Source organism: Macaca fascicularis, chromosome 7, assembly GCF_037993035.2.
Source record: "Macaca fascicularis isolate 582-1 chromosome 7, T2T-MFA8v1.1".
NCBI classification, from domain to species: Eukaryota; Metazoa; Chordata; class Mammalia; order Primates; family Cercopithecidae; genus Macaca; species Macaca fascicularis.
Window position 1 is genome coordinate 99,601,185 of NC_088381.1, and position 18,056 is coordinate 99,619,240.

Genomic DNA, 18,056 nt, shown 5'->3' on the forward strand with positions numbered 1-18,056 from the left:
TTTCAGCTCCATCGGGTCATTTAAGGTCTTCTTTACACTGTTTATTCTAGTTATCCATTCGTCTAATCTTTTTTCAAGATTTTTGCTTCCTTGCGATGGGTTCAAACATCCTGCTTTAGCTTGGAGAAGTTTGTTATTACCAACTTTCTGAAGCCTACTTCTGTCAGCTCATCAAAGTAATTCTCCATCCTGCTTCATTCCGTTGCAAGGTGAGGAGTTGCGATCCTTTGGAGGAGAAGGGGTGCTCTGGTTTTTAGAATTTTTCAGTTTTTCTGCTCTGGTTTCTCCCCATCTTTGTGGTTTTATCTGCCTTTCGTCTTTGATCATGGTGACCTACAGATGTGGTTTTGGGGTGGATGTCCTTTTTCTTGATGTTAATGCCATTCCTTTCTGTTAGTTAGCTTTCCTTGTAACAGTCAGGTCCCTCAGCTGCAGGTCTGTTGGAGTTTGTTAGAGGTTCACTCCAGACCCTGTTTGCCTGGGTATCACCAGTGGAGGCTGCAGACCAGCAAAAATTGCAGAACAGCAAATATTCCTGCCTGATCCTTCCTCTGGAAGCTTCATCTCAGAGTGATACCTGGCTGTATGAGGTGTCAGTCAACCCCTACTGGGAGGTGTGTCCAAATTGGGCTAACGGTGGTCAGGGACCCACTTGAGGAGTCGGTCTGTCCATGGTGTCAGAGCTCAAACACCATGCTGGGAGAACCACTGATTTCTTCAGAGCTGTCAGACAGGGACATTTAAGTCTGCAGAAGTTTCTGCTGCCTTTTATTCAGCTGTGCCCTGCCCCCAGAGGTGGAGTCTACAGAGGCAGGCAGTCCTCCTTGAGCTGGAGTGGGCTCCACCCAGTTTGAGCTTCTGGCCACTTTGTTTACCTACTCAAACCTCAGCAATGGCAGACACCCCTCCCCCAGCCAGTCTTGCTGCCTCGCAGTTCCATCTCAGACTAGCAGTGAGCAAGACTCCCTGGGCGTGGGACCCGCTGAGCCAGGTGTGGGATGTAATCTCCTGGTGTGCCATTTGCTAAGACCATTGGAAAAGTGCAGTATTTAGGTGGCAGTATCCCGATTTTCCCAATACAGTCTGTCAGGGCTTCCCTTGGCTAGAAAAGGGAAATCCCCCGACCCCTTGCACTTCCCAGGTGAGGCGATGCCCCACTCTGCTTCCACTTGCCCTCCGTGGGCTGCACCCACTTTCACACCAGGCCTAGTGAGATGAACCAGGTACCTCAGTTGGAAATGCAGAAATCACCCATCTTCTGCATTGATGACGCTGGGAGCTGCAGACCAGAGCTGTTCCTATTCGGCCATCTTGCAAGGGTTTTATCTTAACTTTACAGCAGACATCAGAAAGAGGAAGCAGGGAAGAGAGAGAAACAGAATGAAGACAGACAGACAGACAGAGATAGATATGCACTAACAGTACCATCTGATTCCATCCTAAGTGCTTTAAAATCTGTGGAAGCCTCTTTGGTCCCCAGTTGTTCCTAAGTGAACTCAGTCTGGTTAGTTCTGCTTCTTATTTTTTTAAATTTTTTTATTTTTTTTTGAGACAGAGCCTTGCTCTGTCACCCAGGCTGGAGTGCAGTGCAGTGGTGCAATCTTGGCTCACTGCAAGCTCTGCCTCCTGGGTTCACACCATTCTCCTGTTTCAGCCTCCCAAGTAGCTGGAACTACAGGTGCCCGACACCACACCCAGCTAATTTTTTTGTATTTTTACCAGAGATGGGCTTTCACCATGTTAGCCAAGATGGTCTTGATCTCCTGACCTCATGATCTGCCCGCCTAGGCCTCCCAAAGTGCTGGGATTACAGGTGGGAGCCATCATGCCCAGCCAGCTCTGGTTAATTCTTTATAGCATCATTAAGATGGAGTGACTGGAAGCCCATTTAACGGTTGACTCCATTATACTGAAGAGTCAGTATTTGTCCCTAAACATCAGATATGTATCCAGATTTTTTTGACGAACTTGTATTCCTTTTTGTTACACACACACACACACACACACACACTAAGTCCTGGGATACATGTGCAGAAGTCACAGGTTTGTTACATAGGTATGCATGTACCATGGTGGTTTGCTGCACCCATCAACCTGTCATCTACATTAGGTATTTCTCCTAATGCTATCTCTCCCCTAGCCCCCAGTGCCCAACAGGCCCCGGTGTGTGATGGTCCCTTCCCTATGTCCATGTATTCTGATTGTTCAGCTTCCACTTACGAGTGAGAACATGTGGTGTTTGGTTTTCTGTTCCTGTGTTCATTTGCTGAGAATGATGGTTTCCAGCTTCATCTATGTACCTGCAAAGGACATGAACTCATCTTTTTTTAATGGCTGCATGGTATTCCGTGGTGTGTATGTGCCACAGTTTCTTATCCAGTCCCTTATTGATGGGCATTTGGGTTAGTTCCAAGTCTTTGCTATTGTGAACAGTGCTGCAATAAACATGCATGTGCATGTGTCTTTATAGTAGAATGATTTATAATCCTTTGGGTATATCCCCAGTAATGGGATGGCTGAGTCAATGGTACTTCTGGTTCTAGATCCTTGAGGAACCGCCACACCATCTTCCACAATGGTTGAACTAATTTACAGTCCCACCAACAGTGTAAAAGCATTCCTATTTCTCCACATCCTCTCCAGCATCCATTGTTTCCTGACTTTTTAATGATTGCCTTCTAACTGGCATGAGATGGTGTCTCATTGTGGTTTTGATTTGCATTTCTGTAGTGACCAGTGATGATGAGCTTTTTTTCATATGTTTGTTGGTGCATAATGTCTTCTTTTGAGAAGTGTCTGTTCATATCCTTTGCCCACTTTTTGATGGAGTTGTTTTTTTCTTGTAAATTTAAGTTCTTTGTAGATTCTGGATATTAACCCATGTCAGATGGATAGATTGCAAAAATTTTCTCCCATTCTGTAGGTTGCCTGTTCACTCTGATGATAGTTTCTTTTGCTGTGCAGAAGCTCTTTAGTTTAATTAGATCCCATTTGTCAATTTTGGCTTTTGTTGCAATTGCTTTTGGTGTTTTAGTCATGAAGTTTTTGCCCATGCCTATATCATGAATGGTATTGCCTAGGTTTTCTCCTAGGGTTTTCATGGTTTTAAGTCTTATGCTTAAGCCTTTAATCCATCTTGAGTTAATTTTTGTATAAGGTTTAAGGAAGGAGTCCAGTTTCAGTTTTCTGCATATGGCTAGCCAGTTTTCCCAGCACCATTTATTAAATGGGGAATCCTTTCCCCATTGCTGGTTTTTGGCAGGTTTGTTAAAGATCAGATGCTTGTAGATGTGTGGTATTATTTCTGAGGCCTCTGTTCTGTTTCATTGGTCTATATATCTGTTTTGGTATCAGTACCATACTGTTTTGGTTACTGTAGACCTGTAGTATAATTTGAAGTCAGGTAGTGTGATGCCTCCAGCTTTGTTCTCTTTGCTTAGGATTGTCCTGGCTATATGGGCTCTTTTTTGGTTCCATATGAAACTTAAAGTACCTTTTTCTAATTCTATGAAGAAAGTCAGTGGTAGCTTGATGCAAATAGCATTGAATCTGTAAATAACTTTGGGTAGTATGGCTATTTTCACGATATTGATTCTTCCTATTCATGAGCATGGAATATTTTTTTCCATTTGTTTGTGTCCTCTCTTAATTTCCTTGAGCAGTGGTTTGTAGTGCACCTTGAAGAGATCCTTGACATCCCTTGTAAGTTGGATTCCTAGGTATTTTATTCTCTTTGTATCAGTTGTGAATGGGAGTTCACTCATGATTTGACTCTCTTTTTGTCTATTATTGGTGTATAGGAATGCGTATGATTTTTGCACATTGATTTTTTATTGTGAGACTTTGCTGAAGTTGCTTATCAGCTTGAGGAGATTTTGGGCTGAGACGATGGCGTTTCCTAAATATATAATCATCTGCAAACAAAGTCAATTTGACTTTCTGTCTTCCTATTTGAATACCCTTTCTTTCTTTCTCTTGCCTGATTGCCCTGGCCAGAACTTCCAATACTATGTTGAATAGGAGTGGTGAGTGAGGGCATCCTTGTCTTGTGTCAGGTTTCAAAGGGAATGCTTCCAGCTTTTGCCCATTCAATATGATATTGGCTATGGGTTCGTCATAAATAGCTCTTATTATTTTGAGATACGTTCCATCAATAAATAAAAAAACGCTTAGTTTATTGAGCGTTTTTAAAATGAAGTGGTGTTGAATTTTATTGAAGGCCTTTTTGCATCTGTTGAGATAATCATGTGGTTTTTTTCATTGGTTTTGTTTATGTGATGGATTATATTTATTGATTTGCGTATATTTAACCAGCCTTGCATCCCAGGGATGAAGCCAACTTGATAATGGTGGATATGGTTTTTTTATTTTTATGTGCTGCTAGATTTGATTTGCCAGTATCTTATTGAGGATTTTCGCATCGATGTTCATCAGTGATATTGGTCTGAAATTTTCTTTTTGGTTGTGTCTCTGCCTGGTTTTAGTATCAGGATGATGCTGGCCTCATAAAATGAGTTAGGGAGGACTCCCTCTTTTTCCATTGTTTGGAATAGTTTCAGAAGGAATGGTACAGCTCCTCTTTGTACCTCTGGTAGAATTCAGCTGTGAATCCGTCTGGTCCTGGTTTTTATTGGTTGGTAGGCTATTAATTACTGCCTCAATTTCGGAACTTATTGGTCTATTCATGGATTCAACTTTTTCTTGATTTAGTCTTGGGAGGGTGGATGTGTCCAGGAATGTATCCATTTCTTCAAGATTTTCTAGTTTATTTGCATAGAGGTATTTATAGTATTCTCTGATGGTAGTTTGTATTTCTGTAGGATCAGTGGTGATATCCCCTTTATCATTTTTTATTCTATCTATTTGATTCTTCTCTCTTTTCTTTATTAGTTTGGCTAGCAGTCTATCTATTTTGTTAATCCTTTGAAAAAACCAGCTCCTAGATTCATTGATTTTTGAGGAGTTTTTTGTGTCTCTATCTCCTTCAGTTCTGCTCTGATCTTAGTTATTTCTTGCCTTCTGCTAGCTTTTGAATTTGTTTGCTCTTGCTTCTCTAGTTCTTGTAATTGTGATGTTCGGGTATTGATTTTAGATCTTTCCTGCTTTCTCCTGTGGGCATTTAGAGCTATAAATTTCTCTCTAAACACCACTTTAGCTGTGTCCCAGAAATTCTGGTATGTTGTGTCTTTGTTCTCATTGGTTTCAGAGAACTTCTTTATTTATGCCTTAATTCATTATTTACCCAGTAGTCATTCAGGAGCAGGTTGTTCAGTTTCCATGTAGTTGTGTGGTTTTGAGTGAGTTTCTTCATTCTGAGTTCTAACTTGAATGCACTGTGGTCTGAGAGACAGCTGTTTATGATTTCCATTCTTTTGCATTTGCTGAGGAGTGTTTTACTTCCAATTGCTAACTAGAATAACCAGTTTAGAGAAGAACGTAAATGACCTGATGGAGCTGAAAAGCAGCACGAGAACTTTGTGAAGCATACACAAGTATCAATAGCCTAATCGACCAAGCAGAAGAAAGGATATCAGAGACTGAAGAGCAACTTAATGAAATAAAGCCATTAAGACAAAATTAGAGAAAGAAGAATGAAAAGGAACCAACAAAGCTTCCAAGAAAAATGAGACTATGTAAAAAGACAAAACCTATGTTTGATTGGTGTGCCTGAAAGTGACAGGGAGAATGAAACCAAGTGGAAAAACACTCTTCAGGTTATTATCCAGGAGAATTTCCCTTCCCCAACCTAGCAAGACAGGCCAACATTCAAATTCAGGAAATACAGAGAACACCACAAAGATACTCCTTGAGAAGAGCAACCCAAGACACATAATCATCAGATTCACCAAGGTTGAAATGAAGGGAAAAATGCTAAGGGCAGCCAGAGAGAAAGGTCGGGCTACCCACAAAGGAAAGCCCATCAGACTAACAGCAGATCTCTCTGCAGAAACCCTATAAGCTAGAAGAGAGTGGAGGCCAATACTCAACTTTCTTAAAGAAAAGAACTTTCAACCCAGAAGTTCATATACAGCCAAACTAAGCTTCATAAGCAAAGTGAAAGAGAAATAAAATCCTTTATAGACAAGCATCCAGGCCTACTTTACAACAGCTCCTGAAGGAAGCGCTAAACTTGGAAAGGAAAAACTGGTACCAGCTATTGCAAAAACATACCAAATTGAAAAGACCATTGACACTATGAAGAAACTGCATCAACTAACAGACAAAATAACCAGCTAGCATCATAATGACAGGATCAAATTCACACATAACAATATTAACCTTCAATGTAAATGGGGTAAATGCCCCAATTAAAAGACACAGACTGTCAAATTGGATAGAGTCAAGACCCATCAGTGTGCTGTATTCAGGAGACCCATCTCATGTGCAAAGACACACATAGGCTCAAAATAAAGGGATGGAGGAATATTTACCAAGCAAATAGAAAAAAAAAGAGGAAAAAATACATGGGTTGCAATCCTAGTCTCTGATAAAACAGACTGTAAACGAACAAAGGTCAAAAAAGACAAAGAAGGGCATTACATGGTGGTAAACGATCAATGCAACAATAAGAGCTAACTATCCTAAATATATACGCATCCAAGAAAGGAGCACCCAGATGCATAAAGCTAGTTCTTAGAGACCTACAAAGAGACTTAGACTCCCACACAATAATAGTAGGAGACTTTAAGTCTCCATTGTCAATATTAGACAGAACAATGAGATAGAAAATTAACAAGGATATTCTGGACTTGAACTCAGCCCTGGACCAAGTGGACATAATAGACATCTGCGGAACTCTCCACCCCATATCAACAGAATATACGTTCTTCTTGGTACCACATCACACTTATTCAAAGTTGGATTCTTAACCTTCCAAAGCACACTTGGTCTCTCTCACCAGTAACTTTTTTCTTTCTCATCAATTAGGATGATTTAGAACACCAGTAATGTTGATATAGCATTGTTTCCAGTTATTATTGTGTTTAATTCTTTTTTCAGCAATTGATACAATTTTCTTTTTTTCTTTCTTTCTTTTTTTTTTTTTTAAGATGGAGTCTCGCACTGTTGCCCAAGCTGGAGTGCAGTGGCGCGATCTCGGCTCTCTGCAAGCTCCACCTCCCGGGTTCACGCCATTCTCCTGCCTCAGCCTCCCAAGTAGCTGGGACTACAGGCACCCACCACCACGCCTGGCTAATGTTTTTTAGTTTTAGTAGAGACGAGGTTTCACTGTGTTAGCCAGGATGGTCTCAATCTCCTGACTTTGTGATCTGCCCACCTCTGCCTCCCTAAGTGCTGGGATTACAGGCGTGAGCCACTGTGCCCAGCCAATTGATATAATTTTCTATGGGAGGATTTCTTTCTGAGGTGAGCAAGATAATGATTCATTTCTAAATTAATAAAACATATTCTCTTTATGACTGTAATCACTTGTGTAGTCTGTTAGAAAGGAGCAAGAAGTCAAAATAGTGACTCATCCAAGAATTATTTATATTTCCTGTTGAAACACTGTCTGTGAGTACATTTTAGGTGAATTTACCTTTTAAATTATGTTTTCTTTCTGCTGATACTAATATTGATAGGTAATCCTTGATCTTATAGCAAATTATATTTAAAACTCAGGAATTTTGGGGTGGCAGGAGAAAGACAGAGGAGACCTAAAATATACCAGTGCTTAATAGAAAATTATATTTGGTATTGTTTTTGTTAAACATCAGACATTGAATGATTATTTTCTTTTGATGCAAGTATATTTCTAAATAAAGGAGAATCAGTAGCACTAAATATTAAGAGCAGTGTGAACATTAAAAATAGTTAATTTTTTAACGTCTTATTTGACTTTATATCAATATGCTCATAATTGTAAGGTATAGAATTATTTCTCCAGCTATAATCCTGAGCAGGTTTTGTTGCACGTGTTTATTAGGCTCTAGCACTGAAGTTCTCAGTCGAGCAAGAGAATTAGATACAATCTGTGCCCTGGGGACTAGAATTCATAGTTGAGTTTTTCCACATTGGTATAATTATGATCAGTCTGACACCTGGAATCATCAGTTTTAAATGTTTAACTACTCTGACCTTTGACCCAAATCCAGATATGCAGTCATAAATAGATTTTCCTCTTAATAGGAGAATTAACAATTAATATTCTAAATAATTATTTTGTAAAATGTTTACATATTTGCCAGTGTCTGCCAGTTAACCTTTTATAGTAAATTAAGTAAATCTCAGCTGATAAGAAGCCTTTTAAAAGGATTACAAGTTGTGAATTAGCATTTAAACAATATTATTTAATCATTTAGACTTAGACATTTACTTTAGAAAATGGATAGAGAATTCTTGGCCTGGCATGGTCCTCACGCCTGTAATCCCAACACTTTAGGAGGCTGAGGCGGGCGGAACATGAGGTCAGGAGACCATCCTGGCTAACACAGTGAAACCCCGCCTCTACTAAAAATACAAAAAATTAGCCAGGCATGGTGGCGGGCGCCTGTAGTCCCAGCACAGGAGGCTGAGGCAGGAGAATGGCGTGAACCTGGGAGGTGGAGCTTGCAGTGAGCCAAGATTGCGCCACTGTACTCCAGCCTGGGCAACAGAGCGAGACTCCGTCTCAAAAAAGAAAAAGAAAAAAAAAAAAAGAAAATTGATAGAGAATTCTTGATGGGCTTCTTGAGATAGGCATTTTTTCCTCAGAAAATAATTCCATTTATTGCAAACTAAACTTTATTTTTTCTGCTGTTGACATTTCCTTACAGTTGGTAGAGGGAGCACAAGTTTTCTATCAGTCTCTTAATCACAAACTGAAGTGACATCATTAATGATGATATAAAGGGAGAAAATTCTAGACTAATTCATATTGGCTCATGTTTCTGGGAAAAATCAAAATTTAACAGGTAGAAAGCCAAGTATTAGAAAGATAAAATGTAATATCAGGTTTCAGAGACCATATGTTGAGTGATACAGTAACAAGAATCAACTGACATAATTCCTTTAAAATTTAAAAATCCGGGGCCGTGTGCGGTGGTGCACGCCTGTAATCCCAGCACACTGGGAGGCAGAGATGGATGGATCAGCTGAGGTCAGGAGTTCGAGAGCAGCCTGACCAACAAGGTGAAACCCCATCTCTACCAAAAATTAGCTGGGGGTGGTGGTGGGCGCCTGTAATCCGAGTTACTCAGGAGGCTGAGGCAGGAGAATTGCTTGAATCTGGGAGGCGGAGGTTGCAGTGAGATGAGATTGTGCCATTGCACTCCAGCCTGGGTGACAGACCAAGACTCCATCTCAAAAAAAAAAAAAAAAAAAAAAAGCCCTTCACAGTGGCTCGTGCCTGTAATCCCAGCACTTACTGGCTGAGGCAGGTGGATCACTTGAGGTCAGGGTTCGAGACCAACCTAACCAACATAGAGAAACCCCATCTCTACTTAAAAAATACAAAAATTAGCTGGGCATGGTGGCGCATGCCTGTAATCCCAGCTACTTGGGAGGCTGAGGCAGGAGAATTGCTTGAACCCAGGAGGCAGGGGTTGCAGTGAGCTGATATTGTGCCACTGCACTCCAGCCTGGGCAACAAGAGCGAAACTCCGTCTCAAAAATAAACAAACAAATAAATAAATAAATAAATAAAATTTAAAAATATGGGCTATCAAAGCAAACCTGGACAAATGGGATGACATCACGTTTAAAAGCTTCTGCACAGTAAAGGAAATATCAACATGAAGAAACGACCAGGAAATGGGAGAAAATATTTGCAAACTACCCAACTGACAAGGGATTTATAACCAGAATATATAAGGAGTTCCAACAACTATAGGAAAAAATCTAACAGTCCAGTTTAAAAATTGGCAAAAGATCTAAATAGACATTTCTGAAAAGAAGTCATACAATGGCAAACAGACATATGAAAAGGTGCTCAGAATCATTGATAATCAGAGAAATGCAAATCAAAACTACAGAGAGATACCATCTCACCCCAGTTAAAATGGCTTATGTCCAAAGTCAGGCAATAACAAATGCTGGCAAGGATGTGAGGAAAAGGGGACCCTTGTCACTGTTGGTGGGAATATGAATTAGTAAAACCACTATCTAGAACAGTTTTGAGGTTCCTCAAAAAACTTAGAGCCACGGTATGATTCAGCAGTCCTACTGCTGGGTATACACCCAAAAGAAAGGAAATCAGTATACCAAAGAGATATCTGTACTCCCATGTTTATTGCAGCACCATTCAGAATAGCCAAGATTTGAAAGCAACCTTGGTGTCCATCAACAGATGCATGATTAAGGAAAATGTGTTATTTATACACAGTAGAGTACTATTTAGCCATAAAAAGAATGAAATCCTGTCATTTGCAGCAATATGGATGGAACTGGAGGCCATTGTGTTAAGTGAAATAAGCCTGGCCAGAAAGACAAACATTGCATGTTCTCACTTATTTGTGGGATCTAAAATTAAAACAATTGAACTTATGGACAGAGAGAGTAGAGGATAGTTATTCGAGGTGGGGAAGGGTACTGGGGTTGGGGGGAGATGGTAGTGGCTAATGGCTACAAAAATAATAGTTAGAAAGAATGAGTAAGACCTAGTATTTGATAGCACAACAGGGTGACTATAGTCAATAATAACTTAATTGTACATTTAAAAATATCTAAAAGTGTAATTGTATTGTTAATAACACAAAAGATAAATGCTTGAGGGGATGGATACCCCATTTTCCAAGATGTGGTTATTACATATTGCATGCCTGTATCAAAACATCCCGTGGACCCCTTATGTATATATACCTACTATGTACTCACAAAAATTCAAATAAAATTTAAAATAAAAATCTGGGTTATGCTAGATTAAGGACTAAATTTAATTTTACTGGAGGTTGTGTTGTTTCTTTATGCATTATTTTCTTATCATAAATTCTGAAGTTCATTCTAGGGCTATTTGAAATGATTACTTATATGATATATGAAACTTATACACTATACTAAACTTTGATATACTATACAGCAAAAGAGGTAGTGGTTTATGTGTGAACCAGTTATGTTTTTGGTCTTCTTCAACAAGGATTAGAAATTTTTTTTTTCAGGGCAAAACCCAGAGGCTGATTGTATTGTGATTAAGGACTTAATCATTAATTAAGAACATATATTTCAGCAAAATACCGCATATATTTCTACAAATAGTAGACAAAAAAAAATTTATACCAAAAAAAGTTATATAAATACAGTTCCTTGAAATGTTTACATGCTTCATGAGCATTTGACAGGACATGAAAGATGATCACTGTCCTTGTCAAATGTTGTTATTAATTTGTTCGAATGGTGCTATTCAGACTATTCTGCAAAGAAACTCAAATGGCATAGATGCTTATTTGTGTTACTGTGTTAAGGTGAATTAAGTACAGAGAAAACCAAGCCAGTTTAATCCCCCTCTCTAGTATCTTACAGCTATTAAAATAATGTCTCCGAACATTTTTATAATTTTTTTAATGTAACAGCTGTTTAAGTTAAATAGGGCCTATGGAAATAGATTCAATTTGTAAAGGAGTTAATTGAGATATATTGAGACTTAGTTAGTTATTCAAGGTTATATATTATATTAAGACTGTCATCACAACCAGAATCTGGAGCTCTTGACTCCTAGTGCAAGGAGTTGCCAACTTAAAGTTTATAATCTAGGGGATATGATCATCTAGGGGAGATGATTCTGAAAATACAAGAACATTGTTTAAATTGCTGATCTTTTGTTAAGTGCTTATTTTGTGCAAAATATTATGTCATTACTTTTGTTTGATAAAAAGATGAAAAATATCATAATTGCCCTTGAAGTTATATTGTGTAAAGATGATACAAATAGTAGACAAAAAGTATGTAAAAAGTAACGTGTTTATATCATATGAAAGCTAAGAATACTTTTTAGAGCCAATGCAGTAGAGAACACCCTACATACTAATATATAGTGAAGGAGAAGATTTGGAGGAAATAGCTTCCTCTGATTATGTAGGAAGAGAATCGCTCTGAGATTGACGACTAATACCTCTTAAATAAGATTATTAGGGCAGTTAGGTTGAGCAGAGGTAGTTCTAAAAGCTATTTATAGTTAAGATGGAATGCTAAATAGTGTAATCATAGAGATAACTGAGTCCTTGGAAACTATCTAGTGCAGGCACTAGTTTTACAGTTAAAGAAACCGAGACTCAGAGTGATTCTGAGTTATTCGTTTGAGGTTAGTTATATAGCTGGATACAGCCAAAGCTGGAATTTGATCCCTTCCAAATGACTGGATATGAAAAAAACTAGGAAACAGATTAATAACAGAATCTAGAAGGTGGCAAATTCTGGAAGTGTATTGGAGGTGTAGAGTATAATTTTTGCCAAGATGTAATTTCCGTCAGTCTTTGCAAGAGGGGAAAGAGGAGTGTTAATTTTTGGTTTCTTGGGCGAAGTCAATCAAATACTAGGCTGTAGTGATCCATGGAACAGTTTGAAAAGTAGGATGAGCTGCTTGATAGCCTTTAGGAAAATGACCCTCCCAGCAACGTATAAGGCATTTTATTAATAACAATAACAAATGTAATAATGATGATATTAACAGTGTTAGCTATCATTTATTGAATGTTAGGCATCATGTCAAGTAACTGTGTATAGTGGTTTATTTAGTTATTCTAACCCTGTGACCTAAGTATTTACATGCCATTTTGTCGATGAAGAAACAAAAACTCTGATAGGTTAAGTCATTATCTAGTCACACAGGTAGTCAGCTGTAGAATCAAATTTTGAATCCTGATCTCTTAGAATTCTAAAAATAGTGTATCTCAAACTTGAGTAATGAATAGGCCCTTCTTCTAAAGGAAAAATAATCTTCCCACACCCCATACTGACTTATTTTTATTATAAGATTACTTAACTAGGTATAAACACAAATTCCTTAAGTTTTTAGCTCATACTGTATAGTTTAAAAATTAAATTAAATACAAGCAAAACTTACAAAATCAGTAAAATTCGAATTTATGACATTAATTTAATGTAAAACATGTTTTTTCCTGAAATGAAGATGCTGATTGCAAGATGAATTTATAGCTAACTACTACTGTATAGGTTCTTTTGAGTTTGGCATGCCTATACTGCCATGTGCTTTGTGATAACTTGGTTCTCCCACCACTTTTCTCTATTCAAACTTCTTCAAAATATCCCTTCAGGCAATACTGTCTATTATCTAATACCTTCACTTGGTGTAATCAGTTATTTATTGTTAATCTTGCCTCTGTTTTCATTAGTTGTGTCAGACTGCCGCTTGATACCAGTTTAACAGTTTGGGGCTCTGAATTGTCGTAGCATTGTGTATTTAGTTATAAGGTGATGGTCAGCCATGTGATCTATATTATGTTTATGTTAATTATCTTTTAGGTTATCATCGAGAGGGAACCACAAAGTTAAAAAAAAATTCACAGACTCTGCCAATCTTAACTAGGACTTTGTTATTTCGACCTAAAGAAAAATTGTACTGCACTTTCTGTCAAAACTCTATACCCTAGTACTACCTGGTTTCTGTAGGGTAGTAGTGGAGATCCAGAAAATTTGCCGTCTCCATCCATTTCAGTTCAGGCCTCTAACATTTTGCATCTGAATTTCTGCCACAGCCCTCAGTTTTATTCCCACCAAACTGCTTTCCATAGTGTGAGTTTTTAAGAATATAAACTTCTAGGACTCAGCTTAAGAATCACATCTTCCTGGAAACTTTCCTCTATTGCTTCTCCTATGTCTAGCTTCCATCTGTCATATTTCACCATTTTATCTCCTAGATTGAATTAGTTAGCTTTTCTTCCTGTTTCTTCTTTATAACTCCATAACACTTTGTGCACACCTCTGTTATGATGCTTAGCATATTGTTTGGTAATCCTTATTTTTTCAGTCTCCCAAGTAGAATATTAACAGCTTCTTCCTCCTCCTCTTCTTCTTTCTTCTCCTCCCCCTTGTTCTCCTTCTTCTCCTCCTTAGCATATTGTATTGTAATGCTGAATTTTTCAGTCTCCCAAGTAGACTATTAACAACCTCGTCCTCTTCCTCCTCCTACTCCTCCACCTCCTCCGCCTCTTCGTCTTCCTCTTCTCCTCCTCCTCCCCTCTTTATCCTTTCCTTTCTTTCTTCTTACTTCTTCCTTCTTTCTTCTTTCTTCTTTTTTTTTTTTTTTTTTTTTTGAGACGGAGTCTCGCTCTGTTGCTCAGGCTGGAGTGCAGTGGCCTGATCTCAGCTCACTGCAAGCTCCGCCTCCTGGGTTCACGCCATTCTCCTGCCTCAGCCTCCCGAGTAGCTGGGACTACAGGCGCCCGCCACCTCGCCCGGCTAGTTTTTTGTATAGTTTTTAGTAGAGACGGGGTTTCACCGTGTTAGCCAGGATGGTCTCGATCTCCTGACCTCGTGATCCGCCCGCCTCGGCCTCCCAAAGTGCTGGCATTACAGGCTTGAGCCACGGCGCCCGGCCTTCTTTTTTTTTTTTTTTTTTTTTGAGATGGAGTCTCACTGTATTGCCCAGGCTGATCTTGGACTTCTGGGCTTAAGTGATCCCTCCTCCTCAGCCTCCCAAGTAGTTGGGATTACAGGAACACGCCACCATGCCTGGCTATTGGACTGTTAATTTGAAAGTAAAGCCTACCTCATCCATCTGTATAACTGCACGTTATCTGAATGGGAAGAAAGTTCCACTGATAGAGTTATGATCCTGAATCACTGATTAGTCAGTTGTGATTTTGTTTTTATTTTATTTTATTTTTTGTTTTGAGATGGAGTCTTGCTCTGTCAGCCAGGCTGAAATGCAGTGGTGTGATCTTGGCTCACTGCAACCTCTGTCTCCTGGGTTTCAGTGATTCTCCTGCCTCAGCCTCCCAAGTAGCTGGGATTGTAGGCACGAGCCACCATGCCTGGCTAATTTTTGTATTTTTAGTAGAGACAGGGTTTTACCATGTTAGCCAGGCTGGTCTTGAACTCGTGACCCCAAATGATCTGCCCACCTTGACCTCCCAAAGTGCTGGTATTGTAGGCGTGAGCCACCATGCCCAGCCCAGTTGTGATTTTAGAAGTGAGGATTCAAAGGTAGGCAAAAACAAAGTCGACATTTTCTTGTCTTTCTCATTCATTTGTGTAAAATGTATGTGAATGACCTAAGTAGTTAATGTAATAGACTATTTGCGCATGTAAGCAACATAATGTTGAAAGTAATTTCTCCATAAATAATTAAAACATAATAGCATTTTGTTTAACTTTGGCTAGGTGCTGTGATTGTCTCCACGCCCCAGGACGTCGCATTGATGGATGCGCACAAGGGTGCTGAGATGTTTCGCAAAGTCCATGTGCCCGTAAGCATTTACAGCTTCACTGTTGAAAAATATAAAACTCTTCTAACTGAAGAAGCAAGTCATTGAAAAATACAGTTAAAGTTTTAATTTAGTCCTGTGCAGGAGTCTTTATGAAAGTCCTAGTTTATCGTTATGGTTACTTTAAAAACACACTTATAGGTGCAAACGCGTCTATACAAGATATTAATCCAGAAGAATTCTAAGACACCCTTTAGGTAAGAGTTTTCTATAGAAGTACTACTTCTCTCATACTTGCAGCTCTCACTGACCAAAAAAAAATTACAAGAGTGTTTTAGGAAATTATTTAGATTGATAGACTTGAATAGATCACTTATGGGGAAACAGATGAAAAAAGATTACTTTTTTCCTTCTGCCTCCTACAGTTCAACTCATTTATAGCTCACCTTCTTCTAGGAGGCACTTCAGGATTTTCTACCCAATTTGGTGGAATGAAAGTTAAAAATAAAATAAAAATAGACAAAATAATTAAAGTTAGATGGAGTCAGAAGTGAAGTCAGTAAAAAAATTGCATGCTATTAAGGAACTTAAATACATGCTAGGGGTGTACCACGACTTTTCTAGCAGCCAAAGGGAAAGAAATATAGTACCATTATAAAACTGTACGTTTCTGCAAGTTAAAAAAAAAATAAAACTGGATGCTCAAGAGAGACAGAGCTGAGACCAGAGAGAAATATCTTCCCTAAGTTCTTAGAAAGAAGAACCTGTGCATGTAATGAACACACTCTCATCACCTTCTTTACAGTAAATACAGGGTTCTTCCTTCTAGTGTGCCTCAACAAAAGCAGGTGGAATCGTGCTGGAGTACAATTTAAAACAAACATTTCAGTACAACGCCAACATGATACTTCTCTGTGGCTAGCTAGTAGCCTTGCTTAATTCAAAGACAGATTTTAGAGCATATACATCAGAGCTTTTTAAACTTCAGTCTGTAGATTAGCTTCAGGAGTCTCATGATTTTTCTCTCCCTCACCTCCCCCAGCCCTAAATTGTATGCCTACATGTATTTGTTTTGGTATGGAACGAATTATAACTTTTATCAGATTCTTCAGTGAGACCATGACACAGGATAAGATCCAATAATGTATTTGAATGAATGGACTTGAAGGGAAGCTTTCATAAATGTTTATCTCTCAGAGGGCTTCTGAAAAGTATAAAATAGTGTAGTAGAATGGTCGAGGTGAATTTCCTCAAGTACCTCTTCTCCCTTGCCAGTTAGCACAGTGCTGTGGGCATTGGCAAGCTGCGGAACTCTGGGTTGGATTGACATGTTCTCATGATGAGGAGGCTGATAAGGAAGGTGCCTGTTTGCTTACCTTCCAGGTGGTCCAAGGGTTTTTCACTAGCAGGTTTATAATTGTAATCAGCAAGTAGTTTAGGGCCATTGTTCTATGTTGTGAACTTTAGGTTGGAAAATTTTTAAAACAATGATAACCAAATGCCTGCCTCACACAGAAAACTCTCTAAAGCACCTAATTTGAGCAATGTTACTTCATATTATGCCCTGTAAGACAAACTAGACACAAGTAATGCCTACCCAGATAACTAAATAAGGTTACTTATTATATGGGATTTTAAAATACAAATCAGCAAAAAGTTAGAAGGTTATCTACCAAAAATTATGACATTGACTTAAGTAATCTATAATGCTTCTTTCTGGCAGAAATTAGATAACAGTACCAATTGTCTGTTAAAATCACTCCAAAGTCAGGATAATAGCCATTCTATTTGCACATAAGTGAATGCTTAACTTCTCATTCTGTACGATGAGAGTTGAGGGTGTCTCACTCACCCAAAAACATGAATTCTTTGAGGAAGAAGTTTTAAACAGAGCAGAAGTAAGACCTCTTTCTTACAATTTTACCCCATATAAATTATCATTTTGTATATCAAAATACCATTTCAACTGACACTGCCATTTGAGGTGACTACGTATATGGAGCAAGTCCTACATGGACTTTGCTAGTTAGGAGTCTAATGACCGTAGTTGCCAAATTCAGCATATATTATTTTTCAGTCCCTATGTAAATCTGTATACCTGTAAACTTGGATACTTACACTGTTCTGACAGATTTTTTTCCTAGATTCTAAGGCAGAGGGTTGGACAGATAATCCTTATGGAACATAACAGAGAGGAAGAGGGATGATCACTAAGTCCAGGTTAGGCTATTGCTAGGTGGATGCCACTGAAGGATAAATGGTGAGGATATTAGCAAGGAAGTATTATGAAGACATATTCCAGATGAAGGCTGATGGACTGCATAAGGCTCATAGAACTACTTCAGGGATCAGTTAGAAGGTGAAAGAGCTGTTTGGGATCAGAAAGTTGATGTTCGAGTATAAGTTTGCCAAGTTAGAGCAGTTCTGGGACATGGCAAGGTCCAGGATGTTGTCATGGGTTTGTGGGACTTAGTGGGAGTAGAAATGAAAGTCATTGGAATTGTGTAATTCTTCCAAGTTGAAATTTATAGTTCTTTCCTCTGTAAGAACTTTTGGACATCTTCCTGTATCTTTATTATAGCTCTCTTTTTTTTTTTTTCACCCTACATTTAAATTATTTGCCTTCTAAACTACAAACATTTTTTAAAAGAGATAGAAGGTCTTAATCATCTCTTAAACCTGAAGAACAAGATAGGTATTCAGTAATGTTTGCAGGTGAATGAGTGAGAACTTTCCAGCAATAAGCTCTGTGAACAATTG

General features: G+C 38.7%; 1 protein-coding gene across 15 annotated transcripts in view; it reads left to right on the forward strand.

The window, feature by feature from the left end:
* NUBPL (NUBP iron-sulfur cluster assembly factor, mitochondrial) overlaps window positions 1-18,056 on the forward strand; it is a 259,201-nt gene that overhangs the window by 208,935 nt on the left and 32,210 nt on the right. For 14 of the 15 annotated variants that reach the window (XR_012415699.1, XM_073997212.1, XM_005561036.5 and 11 more), the window contains one exon: window positions 15,253-15,338. Coding sequence is in view for 14 of the 15 variants with exons in the window: in XM_073997212.1 (XP_073853313.1) it covers window positions 15,253-15,338 (86 nt within the window). In the remaining variant the exon portion in view is untranslated. Of the gene's footprint in view, window positions 1-7,049; window positions 7,235-15,252; window positions 15,339-18,056 lie in introns of those variants that run through there. The other variant, XM_073997209.1, reaches the window with a different exon arrangement.